Raw genomic sequence first — 1,318 nt, 5'->3', positions numbered from 1 at the left:
AAAAAAACCGCCCATGGGACCATTGTATTGCAATTTAATAGCCAGCGTATATCCACATAAAACAAATCAGTACACATCGCAATGCTATAGTGGATGGCACAGATTTCGGCCTTCAGGTAGCTCGGCCACCAAAACGCCAGTCATCTCCACCATGCGATCTTTGTAAGAAGATATAACAGGTTCCATCGCTACATGGAGTATGAAAATTATATATTGTATTAAATGGCCTAGCTAGCACCCGGTGTGAATGAGGAGCATTTAGAACATATATGCCACCGGTATTAAATGTGCTAAGTAAAGTGCTTTATTTGGTACTACTAGAAAATGCATTTAAATGTGTTTACAATTTGCCTTGATTTCTGTATAAATCTCCATGTTCCACATTTCTCAACCCAGCTGAACCCCTAACCTTGCAAGGTTTCATGAGACCACAGAGCCCTAGCGCATTAGCTGCTACAACACTGGTGTTCCTCTCTTCGCTCTGCAACATCCAGCTTTTGGTCTCCGTCACGGGCTTGTCCAGGTTATCTACCTATCGCAAAGTGTCCTTGATTTCTTTTTGCTCTTATTTGTTCCTGTTGCTTGATTTACTTATTCTATGATCTATCCCATGCATATTATAGCTTTGCGATGGATAATTCCCCAAGTAAGCCAGAGCTCGGTGCTGCTACTACTGCCGTCGGCAATCCAGAGGTTGTACTCCCTAATGCCGCCAACGTTGAGGTTAACAGGTTAGCCCCTGGATGCTCAAGTTTCTTCTTCATCATTGTTTTCTTACTTACCAGGTATTTGCGAATCCTAATTAATGCCCATTGTCCAGTGTGCCAGCGGTTGATGATCAAGATCAACACCCAGACCCAGGAGACGTATTGGCTTGGGCATTAAGACAGGGTCAAAATCATGTGGACCCACTTATGCAAAGGCTGGAAACTGTTGGAGCGCTGCTCGACATAGAAATGCAGATTGTTCCACCAGTGCCCCACCAAGTGATCTTGGCTGCACTGGACCAGCTTGCCATGTTGCCTATGCCTGCCGCCGATCCTGCTCCTCCCGAAGCCTCACAAGAGATCGATATAGATACCCAGAGGGTGGAAGGTGATGTGCCGCCACCCCCGGCAAGTCCCCGAGCCACATATATAAGCTGCTGATTGCAATCGACTATTTTACTTTCTGGGAATAATTAAATAAATATCGGTTGCATTATGATTTTATCTCGCGTTTTTCTTCAGATTCGTTATCCTAAACAGTGCAGTGCTTTTGCTTACTTCAGTTCTTGTTACGTACCTTGGTTCAATCATTACTTTGTTTTGTACTCCCT

At 44.3% G+C, this 1,318-nt stretch overlaps 1 protein-coding gene across 1 annotated transcript; it reads left to right on the top strand.

The window, feature by feature from the left end:
* The first annotated feature begins 627 nt into the window (after positions 1-627).
* Positions 628-1,201, top strand: LOC119345500. The gene is made up of 2 exons (XM_037615550.1): positions 628-731; positions 821-1,201. The coding sequence occupies exons 1-2, from the start codon at positions 631-633 to the stop codon at positions 1,146-1,148; spliced, it is 429 nt and encodes a 142-aa protein (XP_037471447.1). The 5' UTR covers positions 628-630; the 3' UTR covers positions 1,149-1,201.
* The last annotated feature ends 117 nt before the right edge of the window (positions 1,202-1,318 follow it).

Source organism: Triticum dicoccoides, unplaced genomic scaffold (assembly GCF_002162155.2).
Source record: "Triticum dicoccoides isolate Atlit2015 ecotype Zavitan unplaced genomic scaffold, WEW_v2.0 scaffold24414, whole genome shotgun sequence".
NCBI lineage: Eukaryota > Viridiplantae > Streptophyta > Magnoliopsida > Poales > Poaceae > Triticum > Triticum dicoccoides.
This window is presented reverse-complemented; position numbering and strand designations above follow the sequence as displayed.

Bases quoted from the DNA above. Each gene is read 5' to 3' on its own strand.
- LOC119345500 (XM_037615550.1), top strand. From the start codon at position 631: ATGGATAATTCCCCAAGTAAGCCAGAGCTCGGTGCTGCTACTACTGCC. The intron at 732-820 runs GTTAGCCCCTGG...CCCATTGTCCAG, and splicing joins GCCAACGTTGAGGTTAACAG to TGTGCCAGCGGTTGATGATC.